We start from the raw sequence: 15,301 nt of genomic DNA, 5'->3' as shown, positions 1-15,301 counted from the left end.
CATTTTTATTTAGTAATTACCTCAGGAAATGTTTACATACCAGTATGTAAACATTATGCAGCATATCACTTTATTCAGCATATCACTTTATTCAGCCTCTGTTGCATCACTGCTCTCTTCTTCATTGCTATTAGTTCCAGAATATCAATTTCTTCAACTTCTATTGTATCACTGCTGTCTTCTGAGTCACTGTCTATATATGTGAGATCATCCTCATAAACTGGTGGCATTTTGTCAGCTAACTTTGTTCGCATTCTCATGGCCAACCCTTCTCTCCTCATGAAATTGAAGCACAATTTTGCCTTTCCTGTAAAATCAACAATGTTCATTGTGCTTGCAAGTATTTTTGCCTGACTTTGAATAAGCTTGATTGACACACATAAGCCACTCTGGCGCTGCTCCATAATCCAAGTCTTAAGCCTCTGCTCCAATTTTGTCTATTTTGTTGGGTATTCTCTTAAGGCCTTCTTTTTTGGTATCTTAAGGAATTGTTCTTCCTGTTTTCTCCACTGTCTGATTATATATTCATTGGGAGGAGGTCCAAATTGTCTCTGTGCAGTGCTATTTCCATGCTCTTTTGTATAGCTGATTACGTTCAATTAGAATTTTGCAGAGTAAGACAATCACTTACCGGTATTTAGTATCTTGTTATTTTTTGACATTTTTATGGACTCAGAATGCTCTGATCCCTGTTGCATCTGCATTCTCCACCTCCACCTCCAATTATAGCATCAGCTGACGTCAGTAACAATAAGGCTTGTGATTGGAGGAAGCCATTTGACAAGGTGTGGGCAGCTACGCACCTGCGGGACTCCCTCCTCAGCTGACGTCTGTGTATAAGACGCCCTTGATTTTCAGTATTAACGGTTTTAGAAAAGTAGCATCTTATACACAGAAAAATGCGGCACATCTCCAACCTAGAATTATTTCTCAAAATGCCTACTAAGTATCTTCTCTTAAATCAGCAGTTCTCAACCTGTGGGTCATGACCCCTTTGGTGGTCGAACGACCCTTTCACAGGGGTCGCCTAAGACCATCCTGCATATCAGATATTTACATTATGATTCATAACAGTAGCAACATTACAGTTATGAAGTAGCAACGAAAATAATTTTATGGTTGGGTCACAACATGAGGAACTGTATTTAAAGGGCCAGAAGGTTGAGAACCACTGTAACATCTCACTATTGACATTTTTAAACAGGGTTCATTATATTTCCTTTTATATGTACTCATTATTTACTTTTTCTGGTAAATGGCAACATTATCTTTCCACCCAGTTAGTTTCTAAAACCAGAAAATTGGATTTGCTTATTTTTACACACCTGCCTCGGTTTCCCTATCTGATCTGTCATAAAGTCTATTTAATTCTGTCTCCATTAGGGGTATTAGGCTTATTGGGGTGATCACTTTATAAGATATATAAATGTCTAATCACTATATTATAAATCTGAAACTAATATAATATTGTATGTCAACTGTAATTGAAAAATTGAAAAAAAAATCTGTTTCCTTAACAGCTTTCATAACCTTTTCCATCTTCAGTGCTACAATTTTAGGCTTCATCATCTCTCACTCAAAAATATGTTTTTCACTATTTATAGTTAACTTTCTGCCTTTACTCTTGTACCGCTCCAATGAACTCTCTATTACTTCCAGGGTAATAATCTTAAAATGCTAATTTGATTGCTGTTTATCTAAGTAGCAACTTTCACTAGTTTCTCATTGCTTCTGGAATAGTTAGTACATACTTTCCCAGGTTTATCTCTTACTATATCTGCTCTTCTCATTTTTATACATCTTTCCAGTTTCTAATATCTGCATCCTGCCCCTCACTAACACAGTGGATTACATGTGACTATGGACATTTGCCTTTTAGATCAAAAGCCCACATGATTTGGGTGTATCATGAAAACTTTTGCTTCAAAGCTCTCAATCAGTTTACATGTGAATTCTATTAACACTAGTCACATATTTGAAACCTGATGCATTAGTACTTTTTTGGGGACCAGATTTTTAAAATGTATGTACAGATAGCATATACCGAGTGCAAAATTCAAATGATTCAAAAAGTGATTTGGTAAAAATGGAATCCTTGTCACATCTTCCTCTAGCCTCTTACTGTTTATTAGTTTTTGCATATACCTTCAGAATAGTCTATCAACACTAATAAAAGAGAAAAATGGTAATTGGCGTACGAGCTACCCTTTTCATTGGCTAATCAGGGCTATATGCAAATTAACTGCCAACTAAGATTGGCAGTTAACTGCCAACAAGATGGCGGTTAATTTGCATATGTAGGCACAATGCAGGGAGGCGAAAGGGAAAGCAGGAAGAAGCCCCCTGCCACTGACAGTGATCGGAAACCCAGGGGGGGGAGCTAAGAGCTGGGGGGCAGGGCAAAGGCGGCCCTGGGGCCGCCTTTGCCCTGCCCCCCAGCCATGATCAGAGAATCAGGTGCCTTTTCCGCCCTGGCCAGTGATAGCAGGAAGTAGGGGTGGAGCCAGCGATGGGAGCTGGGCACGGTCGAAGGTGGCAGTCCCAGGAGCTAGGGGTCCCTTGCCTGGGCCTAAAGCGAAGCCCATGATCACGGAGCCGCTGCAACTGCGGGTCCCTGCTGCCCGGGCCGGACGCCTCAGCCAGAGGCATCAGGTCTGGGCAAGGGGCCGATCCTGGGATTGGAGGGTGATGGGGGTCAACGCCTGAGGGCTCCCAGTATGTGAGAGGGGGCAGGCTGGGCTGAGGGACACTCCCCCCACACACACACCCAGTGCACGAATTTCGTGCATCGGGCCCCTAGTACATATATATGCATATGCTTACATCTGTGTACATATAAAATATGTAAATATCTGTAATTACATAAAAGAGCAGTTTGACAATGTCCTGCACTTTTTATTTCTCTGTGTATGTTATGAATTGTTTTATATCAGTGCAGGTAAAGCTGTTTCTTTCTTCTTAATGATAGCTAGGAATTTTATCATTCTCCTATTGATGAGCAGTTAGGGTATTTCCAGTGTTTTGCAATTATAAACAATGTGATATATGTCCTTGTGAATATATCGTTTGTATATGTTTGAGTATATTTGTAAAGCAGCAATTTTCAACCTTTTTTATCTCATGGCATGCATGAAGTAATTACTAAAATTCTGCGGCACACACACAAATATATTTTTTTGCCAATCTGACAAAAATAGGTATAATTTTGATTAATTCACAAAAGATGGCTATTATTGTGTTGGCTGTTGTCATTTTTTTTTTTTTTGACAATCTAGGGGAAAAAAAGGTCAGTTATTAAATGTAAAAATTCTTGTAGCATACTGGTTGAAAATCACACCTGTAAGGGAAATTTCTAGAAGTGGAATTTTTGGACAATGTTTCCCATTAAAATTTTAATAGACGTTGCCAATTGTCTTTTGTAAATATCTTAAGTTATTATGTTATGCATTTCAGAATATTTTCTATTGTAGGCAAATTACTTTCACAAAATTATTAAAGTGGCTTTTTAAAAAAGATTAATTGAAGTGAACCAACCAAGTTAGAGGTTCAATTGGAATTATTTTCCTTAGAATTTCATTAATTTTTAAAAATATTTTATTTATTTCAGAGAGAAAGGGAGAGGGAGAGAGAGATAGAAACATCAATGATGAGAGAGAATCATTGATCGGCTGCCTCCTGCACATCCCCTGCAGGGGATCAAGCCCACAGTGTGGGCATGTGCCCTGACTGGGAATAGAATCGGCACCCTCCTGGTGCATGGATCCATGCTCAACCACTGAGCCACACAAACCGGCCTTCATTATTTTTTTTAATCTTTATTGTTGAAAGTATTATAGATGTCCCCCCTTTTATCCCATTGACCACTTCTAGCCCACTCCTGCCCCTTCCCCAAGCCTTCACCACACTATTGTCTGTGTCCATGGGTTATGCATATACACATACAAGTTCTTTGGTTAATCTCTTCCCATCCATTCACCCATCCCGGCCTTCCCTCCGAGATTTGATATTTAAGTATGGTTTTATTATTTCCTTTCTTCATCCTTCTAGTTTATACATAGAGTTGGAAGATTACTAAATAGATTACTAAATAGTTTTTATTTCTATCATAGAACTAGTGGTAGTCTATTACTCTTCTTTACATGTTCATTTTCCCCATTAGACTAAACAACTTGAGAGTTTGGAAAAGGCAACAAATATCTGTTGAGTAATGAATGAATTCCTTGCATATGAATGTCTATGAAAGATAGAGGACTTATTTCTCCATCTTTTACATTTCTCTTAGTTGGCAATTCCCCCCCCCCCCACTATTAACCCTATTTCACAGATCAAGCTGACTCTTTATTCTCTATCTCTGCCCTCATTCTAGATCAGAATTCTCCCACCAATATGTTTCATCATCTTTTACCTTGCTAACAGTGCTTGTGCTGTGTGGACTTGATCTTCTCATTAGAAATGATCCTGTTCTCCTATTCCCTTTATACCAAAATCAATTCATTTGAGGATTCCTAATGAACTCATTTCAATTCTTGTGTCTTCTACCATGACAACCATTAATAGTGGCAAGGAACAAGGAGAGTTCCTTTTTTTGCTATTTACAATCCAACAATGGATGATACGTCCAAACATCCAGAAGGGTGATACCAAAAGTATTTTATCATGGAATCTCTCCTGCATTAGGGACAAGAATGGTCTTTGGCTTACCATTCTTTTTTTTTTTTAAATATATTTTATTGATTTTTTACAGAGAGGAAGGGAGAGAGATAGAGAGTTAGAAACATCGATGAGAGAGAAACATCGATCAGCTGCCTCCTGCACATCTCCCACTGGGGATATGCCCGCAACCCAGGTACATGCCCTTGACTGGAATCGAACCTGGGACCTTTCAGTCCGCAGGCCGACGCTCTATCCACTGAGCCAAACTGGTTTCGGCTGGCTTACCATTCTTTGTCATACTGACTCTTAGGTGAGGATAACAATGTGAGAAAGTTCCAGAGGAAAGAGCGTATCAGTCAATGTTGCTAGAGCTAAGTGAATGAGGGGGAGAGCGATAAAGCAAGGACTAGATGGTGCAGATTTTATAGTCCTTGTTAATGAGTTTAGATTTTATACTAAATGCAATAGGAAAACATTGATTCTTGGTAAATTAATGGGAGATATCTTGTTTCTGGCTTAGCCACTTGGATTTCAGTTATATCATTCTTTCCATGATAAAGTGTTTTTCCATGTACAAACAATGAACTTTAGGAATAAAATTATTTTCCTTAGGGTTTTATATATATGCCACTGTACATAAAATTTGTAAGAGTTTTTATTTTTTTAAATTGAGAGAACTAGAATATTAATATACAGACATTAGCCATGATTTGTTAAGAGAGTAGTTTGTTCATGGAAGAACATTATTAATTAATTCTCCCTCCCTCCCTAATATGTTTAGAGATGATGTAACACTACTTAGACAAGAGGTCCAAGACCTACAGGCTTCACTTAAGGTAAGAATATAAGTTATTATATTAGTTTTTTTTCAGTGTTTCAGATAGTAAATCTTTTAAAATTTGCTAATTAAAAATCTTTTTTTTCCCTTTTAGGAAGAAAAATGGTACTCAGAAGAATTAAAGAAAGAATTAGAAAAATTTCAAGGGCTGCAGCAGCAAGTAATTGTTTTTAAATGCTTGAAGTGTGTTTATTAGTTGATTATTGTCATTGTTGAAAATTAAGCATACCACTTTTTTTATAAGCAAGTGGTTTGATATAAATAATTTACTAATTTGTTTCCTGTGTTTAATAGCCTACAGTGTATACCTTTTGTAATTCTAATGAATGCGAACAAGTATATGGGAATCTAAGAGGTAACTTCTTAAAGTTGTGCCATTAAAAATCAGTTACCTATGGATTTTTTTAAATATTAGGCTACATTATTGTATTCTAACAATGTACCAAAATAGTTAAAAAATGTAGGTTCAAACAGTAGTGAAACTCTTCAAAGCATTTGTGATTGTGACAAGTTGGAAATGACTAAAATGTCTTTTGGTAGGGAAAGAACTGTTATTAACTGTTATAGTGAAAGTTGTTTGAAAATGTGGGAAAACTTGTATTACTGTTAGCTTTTAAAAAACAGAATAAAATATTTATATATATGTGTGCATATACATAAACACATGTAAATATTATATGACTTTACATAAAAATAATATATAGAAAAAACAAGAAAATCACTGTTATCAAAAGTAGTTATCTCTGAGTGAGATTTTTTGTTATCTAGATTCTTCATAGTTTAGTATATTTTCTAAGTAAATATCTTAACCAATTATGATTTTACACTAAAATTATATTGACTTTTAAAGTAAAATTACATAAATTGCATAAAGAATTGAGAAATATCGATGTGAGAGAGATACTGGTACGTCGATTGGTTGCCTCCTGCATGCCCCCTAACCAAGCCAAGGCCCGGGCTGGGGAGGAGCCTGCAACCAAGGTACGTGCCCTTGACCGGAATTGAACCCAGGACCCTTCGGTTCGCAGGCTGACGCTCTACCCACTGAGCCAAAGCAGTGAGGGCTATAGTTTTCATTTGTAAGAATAAAATGAATACTCTCACCGGCTGACCGCGCCGAGCGATCGGGGCTGGCACTGGGCCCCAGCAGCGGGTGTGAGCAGCAGCTCCAGGGCCAGCAGCAGGTGTGAGTGGGGCCAGCGCCAGCAGCAGGTGCGAGTGCTAAGAGCAAAGAATTTTCAGTAACCACCAGAGGCTCACCCGATGACAGTGACCAACGTCCCGCCTTGGTCTGGCACCCTCACTCACCTCCACCATCCTGCTGAGGCCTGAGGTCCACCTTGTTCCCCACTCTGCCACCTGCTGCCCACACCCACCATGTTCTGCGTGCGCCCCCTGGTGGTCAGCACACGTCATAGTGACCAGTTGTTCGATTGTTCTACCATTTGGTTGTTTTGCATATTAGCTTTTTATTATATAGGATTGGTGATCCCTTTGAACATTATCTTAGCATATTGTGACTCTCAGTCTTTTTGCCTTTTAGTTTTTTTCACCAAAAATTATCATTTGGACTAGAAAAGACAAAAACAAATAAGTGGACAACACAATATCAGTCTTTTTACTATTCAGCCTCTATAACTGAGATTGTATTAAAGAGGTATTTTTATAATCTAAAATATTTATAGATTACTCATCTTTTACATGGAAGCTGTTAAGAACTAATCAAACATGGGCTGAATTATCTTAGAGAGGAAGTTGTTAACTACATTTGAGATGACTATTTTACATTTAATAAATAAATTCTCTACGGTGCAAGGTGTAAATTGACCTGTTAGGGGATTTACCTTTGTGGGGAAATGTATTTGAAGTATTGATGATTCTTAGCAATCATAATGTCCAAATCAGTGGATGGAAAAAGAATCAGATATGCTATGAGATGCTTTATTAAACAAACTCTATCATATGTGTATAATTCTTTAGACTATGACAATAATGACAAGGCAGTATATTATTTTGTTCCTAATGCATGTGCTAAATTAAACCTTATGGAATATGTTCTTTATTTCTGCTTTCAAAAATGATTTATGATCCTGAATTAAAAATTTATGCTTTTAAAGCCAAATTTTTTAGTAATGATAGTTCCATGGCATATTTATCTAATGTAAATTTTCAAATATTATAGTATTGAATCTTGCCTGCTGAATTACTTGATTTACAATTGTATTATATTTAATTATTAATTGGCATAATTTATATTTATTACTGAATTTATGGAATTTAAGATGCAATCTATTGCAAGACACATACTATGGTAATTTTTTAAGGTCAACATAAAAACATTCTTAGAACCAGTGAGTGACAGTTAATTATTATGCCAGTGTGCCTAGTATTATTACCTTAGAGATCTGGAAGAATGTGAGCAGGTCAAAATTTAATTTTCATCAATATATTCTTACTTTCCTGACTGAATGTGGCTTTCAGAGATTTTTTTTTTTAAGCATTGGCAATTGTAACAGTATTATTTTCTTTTTAAATTAATTTGTTTATGTCTTTTGTTTTCATTGAGGTGTCTAAACCTGATGGATTGGTGGCTGAGTCATCAGCAGGTAACTTTACTTAAAGCAGATATTTCATTTCTCTTTTTTCTCATCCTTCTTTTTTATTTTTTTATTTTTTTCTTATGTCTGCTATATGAATTTTGTTTTGTGGTTATATTTTAATTGCTTTAAAATAGTGAAAATAATAGTAATAGACCTGTGAACTTTATAATTAAACAATTTAGTAAAAAATCTTAGTATTTTCTTAGTTCATTATATTCTGAGGTTACAAACTTCTGGAATATTACATCAATCAATATGGTTATTTAATAAAAAGTTAAATCTATTAATCAAAGAGTGATGTACTCTTTCTCTTAAAAGAAAATGATGAAACTAGCATCTTTGTAACTATAACTGGAGGAGTGCTCAGTGAATAATCAAAATTATTTTTGAGGTTTTCTTCTGTATTTAATTTCCCTTTGAAATCTCTTTTCTTTATGAGAATGAAATATTAGCAGTTGCCTGCATATTTTTAATTGATTATTTTACTGAAGATCTTGATTTTTTTCCTTATTTCATTTCTCATTTCATGTCACATTATTGCAGATTTTATCAGAGAAGCAGAATATATTCCTTTTTAGTCAGTTGACAGATATAGAAAAATAACTATGAAATATGAAATCAAAATAATTTTTAAGCAAGTATTTGTCGATTATTTGGGTGTGATGCTAAACAGTTCTTTCATTTATTTTACATATTTACAAACTATAACTTGTGTCTTAAATGAGACAGATATGCTTAATTCTTAAAATATGAAGATACTGGTAATTGGTAATAGACATGTTAATTGTCTTTATTGCAATGATTATGATATAAGTAATTAAAATTTAGCAACTGTAATTAACATTATATGTGAGTAAATACTATAGAACTTCACTCTTTGGAACTTTTCTGTAGAACTTCACTCTTTGGAACAACAATTAGAAGAAGCTCAAACAGAAAATTTTAATATTAAACAAATGAAAGACTTATTTGAACAGAAAGCAGCACAACTTGCCACTGAAATTGCAGGTAAGTTGATTAAGAATATTTTAGCTAACACATCAGTTTCATTTCCTTTTGTCATAATACATCCTAGAAATAAACATTGTATTTTAGTGATAAAGTATTTATTATGACTATGGTGGTGATTATTGGAATTTAATAACAGAATTACTATATAAATTATTTTGTTTGTCATCCCACCTACTTCCTTCAGAGGAGTTATTTTCTCTATAAAATTCTTCTTGAATTATAGAGAAGATGAATTTTCTTTTGGGGTATCTTAAAGGTTAACAAATAACATTTTGAAGATGTTAAATAACATAGTATAAATTTAACCTTTGGTTATACTATCAGTTACACATATTATTATTTTTTTAACTACATGCTTTAAGGTTAACTATTATATGTGATTAAATATACACTAAAATTCTATTTAGTAGAATACTTATATATGCAAAAACTTTTTATTATTTTAAGTTTGTTATTTAATGTAATCAGCAGTATACTTTTATTACATATTTATGATTATCTAAGGACAGTGGATTTAAATTAAGTAATACATAGATTTTACAGGAATTTATAAAACTGTTCTTCCTTAGAATTAATGTCATGAAACTAATATATATATATTTAACTGTCTTTAATTAGATATAAAGTCAAAATATGATGAAGAAAGGAGTCTTCGAGAAGCTGCTGAACAAAAAGCGTCACATCTGACAGAAGAATTAAACAAAGAGGGAACATTAATTCAAGATCTAAAGACTGAACTGGTAATTTACAAACAATTTATTAGAGTGTACCTTTATAATCTTCTAAATTCAAAATGAAATACCTGTTCTGATGAAAAATATTTAAAAGTAGCTTGAGTACGGTAAAATGGAGGAAATAAAAAAATTCCTGATAGTTCTTCTACCTCTTTCCTATATTCTAGATATGATTTTTTAAAGCAAAATGGAATTTTATGATATATAATTTATTACCTTTAACATTTTTGTTGTTTCTATCATAATATCATCTTTTTTGTATTTTCCATATCTGCATATCTCTGATCCTGACCTTCCCTTGATCTTTAGTTTTATAAATCCACCTACTTTTAGGATATTTCTAGTTGCATTTCTAGCTTTCATTTCAAATTCAATAAGTATTTATAGCTCATGGACACAGATAGTAGTGTGGTGAAGGCCTGGAGTGGGGCAGGAACGGGGTGGAGGGGGCCAATGGGAGAAAATGGAGAACATCTATAATACTCTCAACAATAAAGATAAATAAAAAAAATTCAATAAGTATAACATCAAGTCCTCATATTCCTCCTAACTATATTTCTGTCTTTGGTATTGTACATCTTCACCACTCTTCCTTAGGCTTAACAACCTTGGATCTGTTCTTGACCCCTTTCTGTTCTTTATTTAGCACTCAGTAACTATGTGAATGAATGAATCAACTATATTCAGTCTGTAACAAATTCTAATTATGCTTACATCTGCTCCTTCATTTTTATAGGGTAGAAAATGAAGGAATGTAAACATTTATCAAGTGATTGTTATCAATGAGTGTAGTTTGTAAAGGCAAAGAAAGCAAATAAAGAAATGGAGATAATTGTGAATTTGGTATTTTGCACCTTGAGTGGTAATTCTATTAAAGAAGAGAAGAGGCTTGCTGTGGGGAAGAAATCAGTGTTTGATGTTTGGAGTTCAGTAATTGATATTAAAGATTGTTTTCATTTTGATTTCTTTGTAGTAGAACCATTGAAAAATGTTTATAATTTTAGTTTTTCACTGTAATTTTTAAAAAAATATATCTTATTTATTTTTTACAGGAGGAAGGGAGAGAGATAGAGAGTTAGAAACATCGATGAGAGAGAAACACCGATCAGCTGCCTCCTGCACACCTCCCACTGGGGATGTGCCTGCAACCAAGGTACATGCCCTTGATCGGTATCGAACCTGGGACCTTTCAGTCCGCAGGCCGACGCTCTATCCACTGAGCCAAACCGGTTTTGGCATCACTGTAATTTTTAATTAACATGTGTTGTTGCTTCACAGCTTCAAAGACCTGGTATAGAAGATGTTGCTGTGCTAAAGAAAGAACTGGTCCAAGTTCAGACACTAATGGATAACATGACCTTGGAACGTGAGAGAGAATCTGAAAAACTCAAAGATGAGTGCAAAAAATTACAAGCAGATTATGCTAACTCAGAGGTAATGAAGTTCAGTGTACTTAAATGTGATTGACATTAACTTGTTTATACTGTTGAAAGAAGCCAGGATTTGAGATTTTTCTGAGTGACCTATCAAAACAGTATTTCATTTCTTTAATTTTCTCTGAGTAATATTGTTATATAGTCAGTATGGTCTGAGAGTCACTATTTTTGTCTCTGCTTTATGTAGCTAGGCATTTGGAGAAGAATGTTTGCATAAAAGTGTAATGTGCAATTTAATAAATGATGTATATTGTGTAGAGATGATATTTAAAGTTAAATTTGCTCCTGGCTAGTCAGTTAGGGGTAATTGAGTTTATTTCAATTAGGTAGGGGTAAAGGAAGCATTTCTGAGGAGTAATATACAACTCTTGCTAGATGGTGTAGAGGTTCATATTTCTTCATAAGTCAGCCATTCCATTGAGTTGACATTCGTTTCCATGTAATTTACATGCACTGGATCCAATTCTCCTCAGGAATTAATCCTCTTTTCCTCATGAGATATTCGAAGGCTGTACATATTTACTCTGAGTTTTTTCTCTTCCAGGATAAACATTCTCAGTTCCTTCTATCATTTCTCAAACATGACATGACCTTGGCCTGTAAATCCTTTATATAATTATGTCAGCATGTGATAAGCTCTAGGATATATAACAAATATATTTGTGTAAAAATACCAGCCTTTATCCCTTTTACTATATTATTATAGATATTGTTATGAATACTATTATTTGTAGTTCTTAAGCTCTCTTTTGTGATGTAGACCTCAGTTTTTTATATTTTCAGTTTAAAAGTAAAGTTATAGTGACCTTTCAATTTGTATCTCTGTCTTAGAGTTTTTAAGCTGGTGATCTGAAAGCTATTTTATTCATATTTAGTAATATATTGAGCTATGGATTTTAAATATTGATAATCCATGCCATTTTTTACTTCTTCCTGTGTCTTATCAATGGGGAATGAGGAAAGTCTACAACATGCATAGGCATATGAGGCTTTCTATGAGCCTTAACACTTCAGAGTTTAAAGTTTAAGAATTTTAGGGCCAGAATTCCCAAAAGTGATCTTTGTAGTCCAATAACACATAATCTCACAGTTTTTCCAGCAGTTTCAGGGACTTCATGAACTTATTGAAGACAGTTAAAAGCTCCTAATGTGTAATCAAGGAGGGGCTGAATCAAAGACATCTCATGAGGAAAATCCCATTTAGATAATGCTAAAGTAGAAATACTTGAACCTGAGTGAATCTAGTCATTTACTTCTGTGCTTCAAGAAGAATTACTTTTCATTAAATCTGCCTGTCTACTAGTATTTCTCAAATTAAAAAAATTTTACTCTGTTTTAATGACAAGTTCCCTTAATGTTATTTTAAATTTCAAAACAAAAGCAATGGCATGACTAAAATTGAATCACAGTAATGGCAGTTTCAGAATATGTCTATTTAAAGTGCAATCCTCCTTGACCTTTTCCAGCTGAGAATTATGGTGTTATAGTTGTTATACCAGTAGAATTTGAACAAAGAGAAGAAATATCTATATACTTACTTGCATTTGGGGAAAAATACACATGGGAAAATACTTTTGAGTAATATTTTATTTAAGAATTAGTCTAAGTTTAGCCCTGACTGTTGTGGCTCAGTTAGTTGAGTGTCATCCCATGTACCAAAGACCTTCTGGTCAAGACAAATGCCCAGGTTATGGATTCAGTCCCCGGTCAGAGCACGTGCAGGAGGCAACTGAAAGATGTTTCTCTCTCACACTGGTGTTTCTTTCTCTCTAAAGTAAAAACATTAAAAAGAAGAAGAAAAAAGAATTACTCTAAGTTTAATATGAAGATTTTTTAAAATTTATATTTTTATTCATGTAGATTAAAATATCTTTATATGTAATGAGAAGAGGTTCTTTCAAGTTTTCATAAAAAAAAGCTTGTGTTTTGAAGTAAATTTTAAAATAAAGGGATTTATTCCTGCTGAATAATTGGTGATTTAATATTTTATTATATTATTACTAAAACATAGATAATATTTACTCCCTTCTTAGTTAATTCATACATATATAGTGATTGAGACCTCATTATTTTTGAATTATTTTGAACAACTTTAGGAAAAGGTAGCATAAGAAAGTAATATTATTAGAAACTGATTCTTACTTTTTGAGTTCCACTAGTTTTGGATACTATGCTAGGCATTTTAAATATGTAGTCCCATTTGTTTCCTTTAACCCTGTGAGTTAAGTACTATTTTAAATTTGTTTTATATATGTGAGGAATCTGAGACTCAATGAGGTTATATGACCTTTTCAAGGCCATGCACCTAATATTAAGAAGCCAGCATTAGAACTCTAAGTCTTACCCAAAGCCTGTGTCCTTTCTGTGTCATGCTATCTTCTATTTTAGGTGATCTGATGATTTGCCTTAAAAGTAAATTTGTGCTGTTAAACTTGACCCTAATACTTATTGTTATGACTTTTTGTATTTTGCCATATTGTATGTTGTAATATTTACATTAAGTATAGCTTAAAATTTATTTTGAGTTGTGTCTCATACATTTATATGAAAAAAAATACTGTCTAAATATTTCATCTCATCTATTTGTTTATAACTGCATTTGTTTTTAGCTTCTGCTTGCTCTTTAAATATATGGCATATATTTTATTAATTTATTAACATTTAATTCCATTTATTCTCAGTTAAGTGTGTTGGTAAATTATAGCACTTAAGGAACTTAATCGAAAAAAATTTTATTTTACATATTAACTATTTTACTGAACCTAAAGATTAGCATGAAAAACAAAACACATTAAAAGGAAATAAAGAAGCTAAAAAATGCAATGATTTATTCCTAGTTGAGGCTGAAGATATATAACTTGGTGTGCATTGTTAAATAGGTCCTTATGTTTCATTACTTTCATTAAATATATACATTACGCATTTATTGACAGTTTTAGGTCTAGATATTTTAAATGGCATATAAATCACTCATTCTAAAAAATTTGAAAGTACTTTATAAATACTAATTAACTATTTCATAGATCAGAAATTGAGGATTTAAAGCTTTAAAAGTGTTATTTCTAAGGACCTACATTATTAAAAGTATTAAAGTTGTAATTAACTTATATTTAATGTGGTCTTTAATGGAAACTGTTTTTTAAGAATTTTATTTCTATTCCAAATAAACTCATTTGAATTTTAGTTTTAAAAGCTAAAATGTTGATAAAGATATGGAATAAGTATGATTATATTCAGTATAGTTATTAAAAAAGTATTTACCTTTTAAAAGTATGCTAATATAAGAGATCAGATTTAGCAGTATGTTTTGACATTTTTATTGTGTGTTAAATGTATACTTTTGTCAGTCCTGTTTTCCACCTTTCATCCATCATTTTATTATTATTTTTTCTGCTTTCTAATGGAGATGCTTAAACTTGAGGTAATGTGTTTTTGGAAGACTTTTAATATTAGTAATACTTTTAATATAGCATCTTTATCGTCATATGGCATTTTTGTGTTTTAAGGCAATCTCAGAACTTCAAAGATATGTTCATTTTTGTTTTTTTTAATCATACACATTTTTAGCCATCTTTAAGTGATTATTTTACTAAGTAAGAGTAGTAGACTATTAGGACAATAATTATAATTATAAACTACCAGCAGGATGTTTGCTTGAAATATCTTTTCTTAATTATTTTGAATGAAAGTTCAATGTTGAATTCAATGACATGGCTTCAAGGAATATGAATTATTTATAGATCTAATATGTGGTTTCCATGGAACAAATATCTGACAACTCCTTGAAGACAGAATCACTCATTCTTTTAGAGAGAATTTTTTAAATGCCGAAGTAGCAGCATTTAGGAGTGGGGATATAACAGTGAGTAAGACAGTGCTGCCTCTCGTAAAGCTTATTGTATTCCTTCGTGGAAGCTGAACAATATGTAAATAAACAAGTTATGGTAGAAAGTCAGTTAATGCTAAGCACTGTGAAGACAAAGAAGTGTGGAGCTGACAATAATGTGGGACAATTTTAGATAGAATGAT

At 33.3% G+C, this 15,301-nt stretch overlaps 1 protein-coding gene across 2 annotated transcripts in view; it reads left to right on the top strand.

Moving 5' to 3' along the window:
- Positions 1–15,301, top strand: part of EEA1 (early endosome antigen 1) — a 172,804-nt gene that overhangs the window by 70,532 nt on the left and 86,971 nt on the right. For both annotated transcript variants that reach the window (XM_059683773.1, XM_059683772.1), the window contains 6 exons: positions 5,435–5,489; positions 5,586–5,651; positions 8,058–8,097; positions 8,986–9,099; positions 9,721–9,842; positions 11,115–11,270. In XM_059683773.1, coding sequence (XP_059539756.1) covers positions 5,435–5,489; positions 5,586–5,651; positions 8,058–8,097; positions 8,986–9,099; positions 9,721–9,842; positions 11,115–11,270 — 553 coding nt within the window. The remainder of the gene's footprint in view (positions 1–5,434; positions 5,490–5,585; positions 5,652–8,057; positions 8,098–8,985; positions 9,100–9,720; positions 9,843–11,114; positions 11,271–15,301) is intronic.

This window comes from Myotis daubentonii, chromosome 2, assembly GCF_963259705.1.
Source record: "Myotis daubentonii chromosome 2, mMyoDau2.1, whole genome shotgun sequence".
Taxonomy (NCBI): domain Eukaryota; kingdom Metazoa; phylum Chordata; class Mammalia; order Chiroptera; family Vespertilionidae; genus Myotis; species Myotis daubentonii.
Note: the sequence above shows the minus strand (reverse complement) of the source record. Positions and strands in the feature narration are given on the sequence as shown.